This window comes from Ascidia mentula, chromosome 5 (assembly GCF_947561715.1).
Source record: "Ascidia mentula chromosome 5, kaAscMent1.1, whole genome shotgun sequence".
NCBI classification, from domain to species: Eukaryota; Metazoa; Chordata; class Ascidiacea; order Phlebobranchia; family Ascidiidae; genus Ascidia; species Ascidia mentula.
In genome coordinates this window covers 22,283,327-22,296,519 of record NC_138570.1, presented here as the reverse complement: position 1 = coordinate 22,296,519, position 13,193 = coordinate 22,283,327, and the positions used below count along the sequence as shown (strand labels likewise).

At 39.3% G+C, this 13,193-nt stretch overlaps 3 protein-coding genes across 3 annotated transcripts; all 3 read left to right on the top strand.

Moving 5' to 3' along the window:
- Nucleotides 1–376: 376 nt before the first annotated feature.
- Nucleotides 377–4,924, top strand: LOC145902088 (isoaspartyl peptidase/L-asparaginase-like). Its single transcript, XM_082989946.1, has 9 exons — nucleotides 377–512; nucleotides 677–777; nucleotides 880–1,035; nucleotides 1,101–1,183; nucleotides 3,106–3,248; nucleotides 3,323–3,486; nucleotides 3,543–3,691; nucleotides 3,913–3,993; nucleotides 4,056–4,924. The coding sequence occupies exons 3-9, from the start codon at nucleotides 911–913 to the stop codon at nucleotides 4,277–4,279; spliced, it is 969 nt and encodes a 322-aa protein (XP_082846072.1). The 5' UTR covers nucleotides 377–512; nucleotides 677–777; nucleotides 880–910; the 3' UTR covers nucleotides 4,280–4,924.
- A 465-nt stretch (nucleotides 4,925–5,389) lies between these two features.
- Nucleotides 5,390–7,158, top strand: LOC145903582 (ovomucoid-like). Its single transcript, XM_082991677.1, has 5 exons — nucleotides 5,390–5,476; nucleotides 5,545–5,662; nucleotides 6,324–6,388; nucleotides 6,462–6,607; nucleotides 6,785–7,158. The coding sequence occupies exons 2-5, from the start codon at nucleotides 5,599–5,601 to the stop codon at nucleotides 6,834–6,836; spliced, it is 327 nt and encodes a 108-aa protein (XP_082847803.1). The 5' UTR covers nucleotides 5,390–5,476; nucleotides 5,545–5,598; the 3' UTR covers nucleotides 6,837–7,158.
- A 2,711-nt stretch (nucleotides 7,159–9,869) lies between these two features.
- Nucleotides 9,870–12,972, top strand: LOC145903515 (uncharacterized). The gene is made up of 11 exons (XM_082991599.1): nucleotides 9,870–10,031; nucleotides 10,942–11,076; nucleotides 11,137–11,280; nucleotides 11,343–11,495; nucleotides 11,582–11,716; nucleotides 11,793–11,921; nucleotides 12,009–12,131; nucleotides 12,215–12,331; nucleotides 12,388–12,534; nucleotides 12,607–12,801; nucleotides 12,875–12,972. Exons 1-11 carry the CDS (start codon nucleotides 9,884–9,886, stop codon nucleotides 12,964–12,966), a joined length of 1,518 nt encoding a protein of 505 aa, XP_082847725.1. The 5' UTR covers nucleotides 9,870–9,883; the 3' UTR covers nucleotides 12,967–12,972.
- The last annotated feature ends 221 nt before the right edge of the window (nucleotides 12,973–13,193 follow it).

Below are 13,193 nucleotides of genomic sequence, written 5' to 3'. Positions count from 1 at the left end.
TCTGGTTTGGAAAAATTTCTTGCTTGGTTCAATGTTGTACAATAATCTGTTGGAAGTTTAAGTATAAAAAGTGTTGGATCAATGGTACTTAAACTTGACCTTTGTAAACCAATGCTTGTACCCAACTTAAATTCAAATGTAATTTAAACAGAGACGTGTTTCCAGCATCCGTAAGCAAACAACATTAAACAACTATTCCAAGTACAACTATTCCAAGTAACTATTGTTCGCCCGCCTGTAAAAAGTTTTGCATTGTAAAAGGAGGGTAATGTTTCGTCGCGGGCAGCCGGTCGCTGAGGGTAGTTTTAAATGGTGCGTTTTGATTGGTGGAAACGCCCCTTGTAAAAGCGCCACGCCCACTTGCTAGGAATTCGAGACATTGCATCAGCGAACAAGTCAAATGTGAAGGTTCGTTGGATTTGTTAGCAGATGGTTGGCGCAAAGGTTGCTTCAGTAGTAGAAGGTACCCTGCTGGAGGTTATTTTGGTAATTTGGAGTTGTGTTTAGCTCAGGTGTGCTTAAAGTTGGAAATACTTACTGTCGTTTATCAATTAACAATTGAAAGTGTGGTAAATTTTACAAATGTACATGGGAGTGAATGCAGATGTTTTAAGTGCGAAGTTTACATGCATATTATTCTGATAGTTGTATTTGAACGGAAACGCATGAATTTCAGATAAGATGATTGCCCTTGAATTCTCTATCACACAACAAATGAACATATAGTTTGGCGTCACATGTCGGAGAATCATTCAAGCGTAACACATTATAAGAGCGGTAAAGATTCAAAATTGGTTTAAAACTTTTTTTGTAAATCGAACTTAATTTCCAACCAGAAAGTGAATTAAAATACAAATTTTAGAATGTTTGTTGCTACAGTGACGTACAAGTAGGTTATTGTGACGTAACTATGAACGGAATGGTAAAATCCCATAGACCTGTTATCGTGGTCCACGGCGGAGCGTGGAAAATTCCTGAAAATATGATAGAAGCATCGGAGCAGGGTGCGAAATTAGCAGCTATTGAAGGTTATAAGTACGTACAGGGTTAGAAATAGCGAAACGTTTCTCGATTATTTACTGTTTATTGTGACGTAACAGAGTGTTAAAAAGCGGCGGGAATTGTATCGACGCCGTGGTGAAGGCTGTTTCGAGTCTAGAAGACGACCCAATGTTCGATGCAGGTATTTGGAAACAATAGAGTAATAAGCTCATATAGCACGACCCAAATTACAACGTTTAGGAATTATATTCCTGCAAACGTGCAACCCATGAAATTTGACATGTTTCCAAGTGTAGAATTATGTACCTGACGTGTTGCTACACAGCAGCCGTGATGTGGACAACATGGGCAATTTCAGAAATGACGTAAATTTATTTGCCAACGGTGTAGATTTACATGGACTTGCATTCCATGAAATTGGAAACTGATTTCTATACTATGTAACTGTTCTCCTCAACCTGGTAAACGATTCAACCTTCAAGTTTACATGAAATTCTTACAATGTTGAAAAAATATCACTTCTGAATCGATATATCAATAAAGTGCGCAAAATTTGTTGAAATGAAATTCGGCAATCACATTTGTTAAAAAGCCCCAAAAACTGAAAGCGCTGTAAAATATCAGAAGAAATTTGTAGAGGCAACTTTCGATGTGATGGCTCTGTAAAATCAAGAACACAAGTACCCTGTTTCATATAGAGTGGTCTGCCAAGTCATTTGCAAACCTTATATTTGCTTTTAAGCTTAATACAATTTCGTTCGGGTATTGAATTCAAGAGGTTTTGAATTCAATACCCGAACGAAATTGTATTAAGCTTAAAACACTGCAGCGAAGCAAAGATAGAATCTTTAAATTAAAAAAGTGACCTCTGTATAGCTAACGCATAATGTTCCTGGTTGATTTTGCCAAAACACAACTATTTAAAAACAATACGAGGTACTGCAAAAAAAGTTTCTTTCCTTACAATATTTACCCCCAAGATAAGTCAACTTTACTCCCAAGATAAGTCAACTTTACCCCCAAGATAAGTCAACTTTACCCCCAAGATAAGTCAACTTTACTCCCAAGATAAGTCAACTTTACTCCCAAGATAAGTCAACTTTACCCCCAAGATAAGTCAACTTTACCCCCAAGATAAGTCAACTTTACCCCCAAAATAAGTCAACTTTACTCCCAAGATAAGTCAACTTTACTCCCAAGATAAGTCAACTTTACCCCCAAGATAAGTCAACTTTACCCCCAAAATAAGTCAACTTTACTCCCAAGATAAGTCAACTTTACTCCCAAGATAAGTCAACTTTACCCCCAAGATAAGTCAACTTTACCCCCAAAATAAGTCAACTTTACTCCCAAGATAAGTCAACTTTACTCCCAAGATAAGTCAACTTTACCCCCAAAATAAGTCAACTTTACTCCCAAGATAAGTCAACTTTACCCCCAAGATAAGTCAACTTTACCCCCAAGATAAGTCAACTTTACCCCCAAGATAAGTCAACTTTACCCCCAAGATAAGTCAACTTTACTCCCAAAATAAGTCAACTTTACTCCCAAGATAAGTCAACTTTACTCCCCAAATAAGTCAACTTTACCCCCAAAATAAGTCAACTTTACTCCCAAGATAAGTCAACTTTACCCCCAAGATAAGTCAACTTTACCCCCAAAATAAGTCAACTTTACTCCCAAGATAAGTCAACTTTACCCCCAAGATAAGTCAACTTTACTCCCAAGATAAGTCAACTTTACCCCCAAGATAAGTCAACTTTACCCCCAAGATAAGTCAACTTTACCCCCAAGATAAGTCAACTTTACCCCCAAAATAAGTCAACTTTACCCCCAAGATAAGTCAACTTTACCCCCAAGATAAGTCAACTTTACTCCCAAGATAAGTCAACTTTACCCCCAAAATAAGTCAACTTTACCCCCAAAATAAGTCAACTTTACTCCCAAGATAAGTCAACTTTACTCCCAAGATAAGTCAACTTTACTCCCAAGATAAGTCAACTTTACCCCCAAGATAAGTCAACTTTACCCCCAAGATAAGTCAACTTTACCCCCAAGATAAGTCAACTTTACTCTTTTTTACCGCAACTTTTTTCACCGCAGGTCGAGGCTCTGTGTTGAACGAGGCTGGTGACGTGGAAATGCACGCGCTGGTAATGCGTGGTGATACATGTGACGTTGGGGGGGTGCTTTGCATACAACGCGTTCGGAATCCGGTGCAGGTTGCTAAAATAATCCTAGACGAGGTTTGTATTTCAATATTTCCATTATTACGCTTTTACTGTTTATTTATCATGTCCTCGTATTTATTTCGTCACAGAGTCCCCATTGTCTATTGGCCGGGGAGGCAGGTTTAAAAATGGCGCGAATTCATAATCTTCCAGAAGAAGACATCGATTATTTCGTCACTGATCACGTGAAAGCTGAATTGAAAAATTTCAACAAATACACAAAAGCGGTTGATGGACTGTTCAACACTAATACGTAAGTATGACGTCATCAAACTTTTGCGTTGCTTATTTAGATCATTACATTCGTAGCGGTCATGACACTGTTGGGGCAGTGGCGTTGGATTGCTATGGCAACCTGGCATGTGCAACGTCCACTGGAGGCATCACTGCGCAGCAAGTTGGCCGTGTTTCTGACTCGCCGATAGTGGGCGCTGGAGGGTTCGCAGACAATGAATCAGGTGATTTCAACAGAATATTTTAAACGTGTTTGAGATTCGAAATGCCTTTAGGTAATACCTTAGGGTTAGAATGATGAGCGTAAGCAGCAAAACGTTTACATGACATTTAACTCAGTTGTGACGTCATAAACGTGTTGACAAAGATTTTGCAGATTAATTCAAGGTGACCTTGACAAAGGTAACATCATTGGATTCGCGAATTAATCTGTTGTGTTTTGAAGTGGCTGTATCAACCACTGGACACGGAGAATCTATAATGAAGGTGAACCTCGCTAAATCAATTGCTTGCTACGTGGAAGCTGGTAATTATTACCTCACAATATCCCCTTGTCAACTTGTCAGTTGATAATGATTTCTTATTCAGGTTCAACACCAGAGGCCGCCACAGAAAAGGCACTGAACAAAATGAACGCGCGCGTCGGCGGTTCTGGTGGCGCTATATCGGTAGACGCTAGAGGGCGTACTGGAGTACACTTTACTACCGATCGAATGACGTGGGCAAGAATTGAAAGTAGCCCCGACGACGTCACGAACGATTACGTAGAATTTGGCTGTGACAAAAAAAACATTCGTAAAGAAATTATTTGAAAATTTTATTTTCATTAGCAAAGTTTTTTACATTCGTCCAATTCTTCTAAAACATTTAAAGTAAAATTGTGTTGTGTACGTTTTTATTAAACTTATAAAAAGCTTTCAAAACTTTTCCATGTTGAACACGGTATACATAAGATTATATGAGATTTGTATAAGTTCCATTGGTTGTGTTAGACAATGTGTAGAGTTTTGTATCAAATTGGTTTATGGCGTAACAATATACACGCAATACTAAAATACCCTTTAATATCATTAGTATATGTGGCATTACATGTGGTTAGCCAGCGTAATACACTGTATCTGTTTAAACGTTAGATTGTGCTTGTACAAAGACAATTCTAGTGAATATTGGACAAGGTACTTTACCAGCTGCACTGATGAGACCTTTTAGGTCAAAACAGTGGTCATCTGTCTGTAGCTTACACAAGGTACTTCACATTTACCATTGCAACTGATTCTAATTACATACAACACGTTTCACAAATGTTTTTATGGTGTTTTTACGTGACAATCAACATTGTATTGCAATTGGGTGTATGTTACAATAATTTTTGTTCGGTCTATTTTTCCTTGCAATTGAAATCACTATTACTTAAATCAGTTGCCAAATAAACTGGGGAACATTTGGGGTCAATCAGATTTGCACTCTGGCCTGGCTTTGTTATTTGCGCATCGCCAATGTGTGACGAAATAAAAGGATTGAATCATCGCGTGTTTCGTCACACGCGAGACGTTGTTTGCTAAAAAAAGAAGTAGAATGTATCACTCTTGACAGCATGTAGATTTGGTGCAAAGTCATCAAGTAAAAAGCGTCAATTGAATTTGTATGCATCAAAGAAATTTGTGTGTAAAGTTATCTTCGTCAGCATGTTCATCCGTTCCTTCACGTAAAGCGAAGGGAGAAAGTACACAAAGTTCAGTCCAACACAAGAAATACTTGGTAAACAATATCCACTATATATATATATATATAGCATCAACTTTTCCTGGTAGTAACCCTTCCTTGTACGTAACACCCTCCACGACAAAGTCGATGCATCAACGCATTGTATCGCCATTATGACTCAACAGCCACAATTTCCTGTACAGCACTGACGTCACCACCATAGTGTTACGGAGTGCGAACGTGTTCGCTCCATTTGTGTCAGCTTTTATGGTCGAACAAACGGATTTTACTGGTACTGCCAGTTGGTAGGTTCTGAATATAATGCAGGTTACACAAATGATCATCATGAAATGTTTGATATATTTAACTTTAGGTTTAACAGATAGTTTTTCTAATATTGGTTGAAACAAAGAACTTGAAGAATAAAATGAATATCTGCCTGGTATTGTTTTGTGTCATGACAACAGCGATTTACGCCACGGAAAACGAAGGTTAGTGTATGAGCTTTGTGACGAAACAATGACGTAGCTGGTCTGATATTTTAGAGGGGTTACAAATTATGTTTTTTATTAACATTTTCGCTTCAAGTAGAAAAACGACTTGGCGTATTTACCAGCAGAGAGTTTTGATAAATATTAGGGCAGAAATGTTGGAAAACCAAAACTTATAAACAATCAGTTGCAAAACAATCAGTTACGTAACAATTAGTATTACGTTGATTGTATTAAAATCTGTGAAGCAATGTTTGTTTTATACCGTTAGGTGTCGATGTAGAGACACATTTGTAGGAAAATGGCCAAAACAAACTTCCGGTTGTTCAAAAGCTTGGAATGTTCCGGCACAGAAATTATTTGGAATGTTTTTTAATCTACAAGCGGGCGGCATTGGGGCCCATGTTAGGGCTATTCCCTTCCGTAGGGTTCCAGGGCCATGTTAAGGCTATTCTCTCCTTTAGGGTTCCAGGTCCATGTTAAGGCTATTCCCCCCGTAGGGTTTCGGGCCCAAGCTATGGCTATTCCCTCCCGTAGGGTTCCGGGCCCATGTTAAGGTGATTCCCTTCCTGAGGGTTCTGTCCTATGCATAGGAATTAGATAAAGCTATTCTTAACGTATTCGTACTATTTTATTTTGTGCTCACTTTGATATTTCGCAGTGAATGAAATCTGCAACGAGTTTCCTAACTTAAAGGGAACAAAAATTTCATTTGGAACCCAAGAGGTAAAGATCATTGGGAACTGTGATGTCATAACCAGTACATAGTTACACGCTGACGTAACTTCCGTGTTGTTAGAGGGACTGTACCTGTGAGATGCTGGACGGTGCTTGTACACGAGAAAGGAGACCAGTTTGTGGTTCGGATGGCGTTACTTACGCCAATTTCTGTGTGCTTTGCGAACAGTTTGGTAAAAACTACAGAAAAATGGACAAAGATGGAAAGTAAGTTGGTGAAAGTGAAAAAGAGTTTTACAAAATATCTTCCTTTACCTTGGTGTGCGACAAAAATAATGTTTAGGAATAAATTTGAATATCAACATGTTATATAAAATAGAAGCCACAAAGCTGGTACAAAGCTTTTGGTGAGAAATATTAAGTATTTCTTGATGTTCAACACAGACCTGAGCCACCTCTCACATCAGCGACACCAAGAGAATGTCCAAAACCCTAGGACGGAATCCAAACAGAAGCTTGAATATTTTTACATATTTAAACACTGTATGAATCGTGGCCGGGTCATGGTCTTTTTATGTTTCTCCAGGTTGTAAATATGATAAGTTTCCACGTGATGTGCGGTCAACAGTTGAACGGCTTCACTTAAAGTGGGGGCGCCAGTATTTAATGAGTTGCCGGAAAGTAATCAAAGGTCATCAATTGTTTTGTAGTTAACCAATAACCCTCGGGCAAAAACGTACATAAAGATAATGGTTAAGTAAAACAGAGTCATTAGGTTGTTGGCTCACTGTCACATGTGTATATACGTAATAAATCAAACAAACAAAACCTTAGCTGCAAGTTTATTCGGGTGGGGAATGTTAGTGTTTGTGTGAATTCCGCCAAGTGCAGCAGCTCTTATGTTAAACGAACCCACTTATAGGCAGCAAGAGGAAAACGCTAAAAACATGGCATTGCTTTTGTTTTGCTCTTGACGTTGGTGTCAAAGTAAACAGAAGCATTTTGTTTCCTTTGTCTTCTCTGTAATGGTTTGGTTCCGGCATGTTTACCCTTGTACGTCACTCGTTAGTAAGTATGAGAATATTCACTCCCGTGGCTGTCGGCCCTCTTCAACCAACGGTCAAACTCGTTCTTAAAATAATGTCGTCTGTTTAATTTAATTCTTGCTTGCCACCAGGCATTGATTGTTGTGGAAATTCCCTCCACACCTTAATGCGCAACTCGTCAGCTGGACCAAACATGTGATTAAAACTGATTTAGGTTTTGGGCCAGGTTTGAAGCCGCTGAGAGTTCGTGTCGTTGCGGGCAGTGAGGGGTGATTACTGGCAGATGTTTCTGAGAGGAAATATTTTCATTTCTTCTTCTTTGAAGTTTTGGGAACAAGTGGCGCGATTGAATTTCTTAGAATCGCGCTTCTCTTTGTGATGCAACAAACGCACGATTATTGGAACCGCTACCAAACGTTTATGACAATCACGATTTAGAGCTTTATTAAAAAATGTCGTTTTTTTTCAAGTAATCGACACAAAAACTTGTCATCCACGCAACTGCATGGCATTTCACACGAGAAAAAAACAGTAAATTTTTGTAATTAAAATTCCGGACGTGTCCGCGCCTATGTATGACCTGCTGAACGTTGTTGGGTAAATAAATTAACACCATGATTTCATATCGCATCTTTATACACGTACTAAGGTACGTGGGCTGATAGAACGTTGAACGTCATTGTTTGACAGGTTGTCATGGTGATAACTTGCGAAGATGAAACTCAGGTCGGGCAAGGTACACGGTTACCTTGGTAACAAAATTAAAACTACATTTGAAGATTGGGTTTCCCCTCACCTGTTGTTGAGCTGACGAGAACGTTGCCAGTCATCATAGCTGCACTAATAAAAACTGTCAGGTCGAAAAAGTGACCTTGCCTGCCATAAAAAACATAATTGCTTATACATGAATTTTTGTGACGCGGAACCTGACTGCACAGCAGGTTTAGCTTTTGCTTGGCCACAGTGTTTCCACCTTTTTTGGTTTCCGGTGGGTTACACCTAGTTTGGTACCCAATGGTTAATGGTGGCTGTGTAGTCACCACAAAGTGGAAGTCTTTATTGGTAATTAGATCGTTGTAAGTCACACCATAGCTGCACTGATGAAATACATTAGGTCAAAACGGTGGCTGCAACCATTTAAGAAAGTATGATTTATAAACATTGACAACAAAGTTCGAAACTTCAAGAGAATCAAATCGTATAATTCCCAAACTCAAATAAATCAATGAAGTTTTAAAAGTTTGTCTGAAGTGAAATGAATGTTTATAAACTGTTTCAAGCAAATTAATTTGGTATTATTTTAAACATAAACAATGACATCTAAATTAGGCGGAAAATTTGTGAATGGGAAATGATTACAGCGTGACCGCCCAGTGGTAAAGGGTCAATGACAGACTTTGCCCGGCGATAATTTAATAAATAAGAAGCTTTAAGGTAAAAAGTCGGTTTTGCAAAAAACACTAAACTGAAAAGATCGTTGGTATAACAATAACAGAGAATAATTAGAAACAAAATGCTGATGTTCGGGTAAATCTTTTTCTAACATCTTGTCGTACATTAAATCAAAGACTAATGTGTTGCACCCATATTTATAAATGCCAACATGTTTATCGTGAAGTGAATTAAACCTGTCAGCAATCAAACAATCTGGGACGTGACGTATGTGAGGGGGGTGGGGGGGGGATTTTCAATGAAACACAAGAACTTTTTGACTTCGTCGAAATACAAAAATATACAAATATGTCGATGCTGTGTTGCGCAGACAAAGGAGTAGAGCAAATATAACATAGTTGTTACGTCATAAACGGGTTTTGTCTGATACAAACTTATCCGGTTAACAGATCACGAATTTTGGCCCTGCCTAAAGTTGGACAGAAAACGTTAGTTTAAATGTAAATGCGGCTCGGTGAGGTTAACATGGCGCACGCGCAACACGGAACACCGATGAAGGTTGTAGAATTTCGTGCGGTTATTACAAGTTGATTTGCTTCGAGGGTCACGAACTAAATTGTCACAAGCGACAAACAGAATAAAAAATTTCCTCTGTGGAAATTCTTTCACGGGATAAACGGTTTATTGGAATCTACCAGCAGCAATTCCACCAAAGCAAATGTTGGAATACTAAGTTATTTCACAAATATGCTTATTTGCATTGTAAAGATTCACGTTAACACGGGACATCATGCCCCACAAACATGATGCTACTTGTTGTAGCTTAGAGCATTTCACGTGACCCAAACACGTTTGTGACGTCAGAAGGGAAGAAGAAGTGGCGGGACAATAAAACATTTTGCCGTCGGTCAGTGTGACACTAGTTGAGTGTGGAGACACAAGGTGTGCATGACACAGGGTTAATGTGGAGATACAAGGTGTGTATGACACAGGGTTAATGTGGCAGCACAGTGTTAAGGTGGCACAGTGTTAAGGTGGTGGCAAGGTTTGCTGAATTTATACCCACATATATATTTTTAATTTAAGTTGGAAAAAAACTCCAAATATGGGATCTTCAAGAACTGTTTATTGTCTGTTTCTAATGTGCTTTGTTACGTCATCGACGGCGTTGCTAGGCAGCCTGAACATTAACGAAATGTTGTTGAAGGATTATATATTCTGGAGGAGCATCTTTTCCTTAACCGGCAACAGAGGTAAAACACTGTGACGTAACAATGTAAATAGTCGTTTTGAACAGTAGAATTATGGATCATTTTAAGCATGCAGATAAATTTTATTGGTTTACAAATACACAGTTACCGTGTCAACACTGTGCGCTCATGCGAATTGCACCCCCAGGGCACACGGACCTCGACGAAACGAGATACAACATCAAAGCTGCGGGGAATCCCCGCCTGTTGTAATTTGTCACAAAAGTCGTAAAATTGATTTAGCGGTAAATCTCCCCCCCCCTCCCCCCCCCACTTAAACGTTATAACAAAATACGTCACAGTAAAAAAAAACGGAAATATTATAGAATATAAAACCTCCACTTGAGTTGTGCTTGTTACGCTGGCTATTCTAAATAAAGATACCGGCAAGCAAGCACTTGAAATTATTGTTTGTTTGTTTCTATTTGATGATTTTTCCACAACAACTAGTTTGTCCGTTGTAACCATGTAAGAAAGTAAAGTGTTTTGTAAACTATGTAAGTAGGTGTTAGTGGATTAGAAGTTTCTCCTGAATCTGGGCATCTCTCCTTTCAAAAAACGAGAGAAACGATGAGAAAAAAGGGACTGCATGATAGCAAAGGCGTAATTTGATTGGATAATGACCGGTGTCCTGCGGTGTTTGGCACCTGGTGCCAGTGGGCATGTAACTATTTTCGGATTAATTCTCGTCATGTTGTTATTTTTTCACTTCGATCGCTTAGTAGGCCAATTTCCTTTAATGGTGGAAATATTAACGAATAAAAATTTCCCAGGGTCCTCATTGGCAAGTTTTTTGGGCGTAACAACCTAGGTTTCATAAAAACTTCTCTGTTTATTTTTTTCGCAAACTTTCATTCAAAAATGTTTGTTTTGTACAAAAATAATAAAGGTTTTCACCAATTTCAATTTACAGGGCAGCTGAAGAGTAGATCACTAACCTGTGTCCCGGCATGTGACGTCAACGCTGATTGTTATGTCATATCGACGTCTCCTAGCAACGTGTGTCGATGCAAAGAAGGTTATACAGGGGATGGTTTGACGTGTGAAGGTAAACGGATAATCCCCTTCATCTATCATATAAAAGATTAAAATATTTTTCTGAAATTAGCGATCGTTCAACCGCCGCCCACGGAAGATCCATTGCTTGTTTGCCAACGTTGTGCTGTGAATGCTGATTGTTATTTAATAAGTGGAGGCGGTTACGGTTGCCGATGCAAAGCAGGATTCTCTGGAAATGGACTCAGATGCATCGGTAAGGGTTCACCTCATATAACTATGACGTCACCACACTTTATATATTGTTAATATTTGCAGCTCGAAGGAATGAACAAATTTTCCCGCCAACAACACCAATTAGCAGATGTGCGACACCATGTGGCCCAAACGCGTTATGCGTCAGGGATTTTGACAGAAATTATTTTTGTGCTTGCGCGTTCGGGTTTGAGAGGGACGGTGGACTTTGCAAACGTGGGTATTTTATAAAAGAATCCAAATCATAACTAAGCCCATTGTTTCACAAATTATCTTTGTGCTATGATTTCTATAAATTTCAGCAACAACAGTGGCACCCCAAGTGGCAACATGCGCGCCCTCTTGTGACATTAATGCGGCATGTGGAAAAAGCAGGAGTGGAATTTACGGTTGCACGTGCAACACTGGCTACACTGGAGACGGACTACAATGTAAAAGTACGTAATATCATCACGCTGTACGCGACTTATCGAATGCAAGATGAAACTAATAAAAACATTTGCCCCCATGCAGAAATCCAGCAAGCAATACCGGTCTGTGTGACACCTTGCGCTCCGACAGCTACCTGCGTTTTCTCGCCAGAGGGCGCTGCAGTGTGCCAGTGTATGGACATGTACTACGGAGACGGGGAATTTTGCGTTGGTAGGAAAAGTTAAATGCCAGCTTGCGGCAAAAATTTGTACTCTGGATAGAAATCCAATGTAATTTAGTGCTTTGCTTTTGTTCCAGCGATATCTAATGAATGCAGTCAACCATGTCATTCACAAGCTCTGTGCCTGAGGTCGACAATAGGTTTCTCACAATGCGTTTGTAGGCTGGGATTTGACGGTGACGGCATCGAAACTTGCTCGCGTAAGTTTCCCAAAATTCATTACGAACAGATTTTTGTAGCTTTCTGCGTCAAAAACATTGAAACCGACTTTATATTCTCTTAGTGGAAAATCCAACGCCACCGGTAGGAGGTTGCGGACCGTGTGGGGAAAATGCTTTTTGCAATGAAGGAACTTGCCAGTGTGTGGCGGGATTCGTTGGCAACGGATTGAATTGTATTTGTGAGTAACAAGTAAACAACCCTCAAAGTTATGATTGATAAAGTTTCACTTTATAGCACTCACTTCTATCACCGACAACATTCCGAAACCATCCGAATGCAACCCAAATTGTCATGACAACGCCGATTGCGTAAAACTGGATGATCGGTACGTGTGTGAATGCAAGACTGGATACAGCGGAGATGGAAATGCGTGCACACCGGGTACTGATGTGGAAACAGTTAGCTGATTTATGGCCAATAGAAGTTAATAACAAACAATCCTTTCATTTTCAGTGCGGATACGCCAAGTAACTGTGGAAACCAGCCAGGCCGCCTCCACAACCACACTGCCTCCACAACCACAGAATGACCGAGATTCAAAATGTAATCGTCCCTGCCACCGTGCGGCGAGATGTCAATGGATCGGAGGTTCTCGGTTTACATGCGTTTGTAGAAAGCCCTTTGTAGGAGGGGGGAGATATTGCTACAGTAAGTTGAATATTTTTGAGTGATGAAAATCTGTAAAACATAATTTGTATTTGATGTGAATGTTTTCAAATAGATCCAGTGAAAAACAAATGCAGAACCCCATGTGGACCAATGCAGGCATGCATGCTATATTTTCATGCATACAGTTGCGTGAATTTCTTCTAAGTAGAAGTAAGTGAGGAAAACCAGCACTCTGCAAAACAAATATTTTAATTTTAGCCTTTTTTGCAGAAAAAATTCAAAAAGGTTTCGAGTTAGTGACGATTTGTTCCAACTGCTTGATTTGTATGGAAAATGCTACTACACCGGGTCACAAAGTTTTTTCCAAACTTGATCCACATATAAATATGTGTAAAACAGTAATCTGTGCGAATTTTAATGATTAGGTGTGA

Coding starts and splice junctions, on each gene's coding strand:
- LOC145902088 (XM_082989946.1), top strand. CDS start 911: ATGAACGGAATGGTAAAATCCCATAGACCTGTTATCGTGGTCCACGGC. Junction 3,249..3,322: donor CTAAAATAATCCTAGACGAG/GTTTGTATTTCA, acceptor ATTTCGTCACAG/AGTCCCCATTGTCTATTGGC. Junction 3,692..3,912: donor GTTCGCAGACAATGAATCAG/GTGATTTCAACA, acceptor TGTGTTTTGAAG/TGGCTGTATCAACCACTGGA.
- LOC145903582 (XM_082991677.1), top strand. CDS start 5,599: ATGAATATCTGCCTGGTATTGTTTTGTGTCATGACAACAGCGATTTAC. Junction 5,663..6,323: donor TTACGCCACGGAAAACGAAG/GTTAGTGTATGA, acceptor GATATTTCGCAG/TGAATGAAATCTGCAACGAG. Junction 6,608..6,784: donor AAAATGGACAAAGATGGAAA/GTAAGTTGGTGA, acceptor TGTTCAACACAG/ACCTGAGCCACCTCTCACAT.
- LOC145903515 (XM_082991599.1), top strand. CDS start 9,884: ATGGGATCTTCAAGAACTGTTTATTGTCTGTTTCTAATGTGCTTTGTT. Junction 11,717..11,792: donor AGACGGACTACAATGTAAAA/GTACGTAATATC, acceptor GCCCCCATGCAG/AAATCCAGCAAGCAATACCG. Junction 12,802..12,874: donor AGGGGGGAGATATTGCTACA/GTAAGTTGAATA, acceptor GTTTTCAAATAG/ATCCAGTGAAAAACAAATGC.